Source organism: Mytilus edulis, chromosome 7 (assembly GCF_963676685.1).
Source record: "Mytilus edulis chromosome 7, xbMytEdul2.2, whole genome shotgun sequence".
Lineage (NCBI taxonomy): Eukaryota > Metazoa > Mollusca > Bivalvia > Mytilida > Mytilidae > Mytilus > Mytilus edulis.
In genome coordinates, this window is record NC_092350.1 from 70,609,156 (window position 1) to 70,612,322 (window position 3,167).

At 33.9% G+C, this 3,167-nt stretch overlaps 1 protein-coding gene across 1 annotated transcript; it reads left to right on the forward strand.

Annotated features, from left to right (window-relative positions):
- The first annotated feature begins 334 nt into the window (after positions 1 to 334).
- On the forward strand, positions 335 to 2,038 carry LOC139483379 (uncharacterized). The gene has a single exon (XM_071267398.1). It carries the CDS (start codon positions 335 to 337, stop codon positions 2,036 to 2,038), a length of 1,704 nt encoding a protein of 567 aa, XP_071123499.1.
- Positions 2,039 to 3,167: the final 1,129 nt, after the last annotated feature.

Sequence of the window (3,167 nt, forward strand, 5' to 3'; positions counted from 1 at the left end):
GATGACTCAGTGATGTATAAGAACCGAAATTGTATGAACAGAATAAAGTATCTAAGGTAACCAAATATATATGAAGCAACTTTGTCCTATACATACGCACAAAATAGAAAGAAATACTGAAAATACTTCAAACGTGAAGGCAAAAAAAAAATCCGCTTTTGAAAAGTAACAGAAATTCTGTGTGATTAGCGATACGCTTGAAAGACAATTGTAAGTATATGTAAGCCTGAAAATGGTCTCTTTATGTTTAATACTTTCGAATTAAAACAGAAAATCAGACAGCAAAAATTAAAACATAATATTTTTTTTTTATTTTAACCAGTGACCAATTGCAATGGCTACAAAAACATCACTGTGTTCGATATGTGATCTACGACATCTCACCGCATCGTCTTACCACTGGTGTCCAGAATGTGAAGAAGCACTTTGCGTTGACTGTAAAGAACATCACATTCTGTCGAAAGCTTCCCGGGGTCACCACATCATCCCTATATCAGACTACAATGATTTACCTCCGTTTATCGCCAATATTGAATTATTTTGCACGTATCATAATGAGAAATTCCTGCAATACTGTGTAAAGCATGAGGTTCCTATTTGTTATAAGTGTATAAAAGAACACGGCAACTGCGGAGGACTGACGCTTCTAGAGGATCTGGCTAGCGATGTTAAATCATCTGAGGCGTTCCGAGATATGGAGCAAACCTTAAAGGATATAATGGTAAATATCAGTCGAATCCGAGAGAACAGGGAGTCGAATATTAAAACTGTTAAGGAAACAAAGAAGCAAATCATAGAAGATGTTCGTCGATTAAAAAAGGAGATAAACCTACACCTTGATAAGATGCAAGAGGATTTCATGAAAGAACTTGATAAAGTAGAAGCGGAATGCTGTGAAAAGATGAAATTAATCGTGTCCTCTCTCAACGACCAAGACAAACAGATAGTTCACTTTAACGTAGATATTGAAAACATGAAGACGTTTGCTTCCGATATACAAGCATTCCTTGGTATCAGAGAGACCCAGAAGAATATTATCGAAAACGAGCAATGTATTCAATCCATGGTTCAAAATAAAAATGTAGAAGAAGTCGTTCTGAATTGTTCTATTGATGCAAAGATACAGGATTTTATAACTAATGTCAAGAAATTCGGTTCAATTACAGTTGAAAGATGCTCGTCTGAAACCATCAAATTAGTCAGAAAGAAAGACAGACAAGCTCAAATATTGGTAACAGACGAAACACTATCTGTCAACAATATAAAATTAAATTTTAAGCAGAAACTAGAAACTTCGTGTGTTGAAACGAGGGGGTGTTGTGTGACAGAAACATCTGGATATCTTTTTACGGATTACGATAACCATCAAGAGAAACTGGTAGGATTGAACTCATATGGTGAAACGGAATATGCTATCAAGCTTGCAGGGTCATATAGTGCCTTCGATTTAGTATCTATAGACGACAACACAGTAGCTGTTAGTACTGGATATTCCTGTGGAACCACTGGTATTATGATTATTGATTTGCCAACCCGACAAGTAAAAAGGCTCATTGAATTACCAAGTCCTCCTTTTGGCATAACTTTTATTGGGGGATCATTGATTTGCTGTTGTAACGGATTAGGCATGCATTTGGTATCATGTACAGACTTTAGCTGGACTATTCTTCCGAGTACGTTAACGTCGTCATTTTCGTACGTTACAACTCAAGGTGCCAATGTTGTCTATACTGTGCCCGAGAAAGATCAGATATTATGTTTACATAATAGAGAATTAGTTTGGGAGTTCACGAATAAGAGTGTTTTAAGGAAACCAGGAGGAATAACAGTAGACGATATAGGGAATGTTTTCGTTGTCGGGATAGAGTCCAAAAATGTTGTTGTGATTTCTCCCGATGGAAATCAATATAAACAGATACAAATCAATGACTATGATCTCACCAACCCGACTGCAATATTTTACGACAAAATAAAGAAGCAAATGTTAGTCGCAAACAGAAACAATTTTGCTTATCTTTATGACATTTTATATAGTTAAGTTTAGTTTCATATGACTAGTGTTCCGAAAAAGCAAATGACTATAAGATACTCCAAAGGAATTACGTATGTTTATTTAACAATTGCATCATTTCTATTATAGACCATCGATTTTTGATACCCCTCTAAAGTCTAAGCAACATCATGAACTGATTTAGTATGAAGAAAAAGTGTTGGGAAAATCATGTTTTAACACCACTGAGAACAATTGCCTGATCCATGGGCATGATTGGCCTTTATATTTTTATATGGGTTAAATGTTGATTCAATTAAAACATCTTTACATTTTCATCATATATTCCTTATTTAGTATGTACTTTTACATGTATCACTAAATCTGTGATTTGGTACAGTATATATCAATGTATGAGACCTCTCTACTTTTATCAGTGTTATTATTCATTTATCAAATCATCACTCAATAAATTAGACAATCGATTTCATTCGATTTTAGTCGAAGCTACGATTCGGAAACGATATCTTTCTCGAATAGTATTCTGGTTTGTTTACAATATTTGCTAACTTACGTTTAATATATATATAGGATTTTAAGCAGATTGGTAAGCTTTCACAGATGAGTAAATTTGAAAACTTAAAATTCGATTAACAAGAAAATGAGGAGATCAGAAGAACGGTGTGATTTGACATTTGTACAATTTCATCTCAGTGAAAAGATTTATTGAAAATGTGTTGAACATATGGATATGTATGGATGCGCAATTCATTAAGACTGGCGGTATTTGTTATTTTCTCCTCAATTCCACTACCAATATCGTAAAAATGGATTGCTCGTATAGAAGCTGAGACATTTTCACATCATGTGCCGCTTAAGTTTTGTAGTATGAAGTTAGATTTATTTTCTAAATAAAGCATACATACCCCTAAAAGGTTTTTATGGCATTGATTTGCGAGGTATACAAATCCTATTTTTCACACGTTAAATTCCTTGAAAATTTAATCTTTTGTATTCTTTAAATAACTCCATAGTTTTTACACTTTTATTCTATGGTCCACATCCCTGTTAGTCAGCACAAATAGTTAAGCCCAGTCATTTGTTATATATTGATGCATGTCCAATATCACTTGATGGATATTGTCTGTTTACGTACTGTTTTTCGATATCTTTAATT

What these genes read in the sequence shown, in the direction of transcription:
- LOC139483379 (XM_071267398.1), top strand. Translation starts at nt 335, where the DNA reads ATGGCTACAAAAACATCACTGTGTTCGATATGTGATCTACGACATCTC.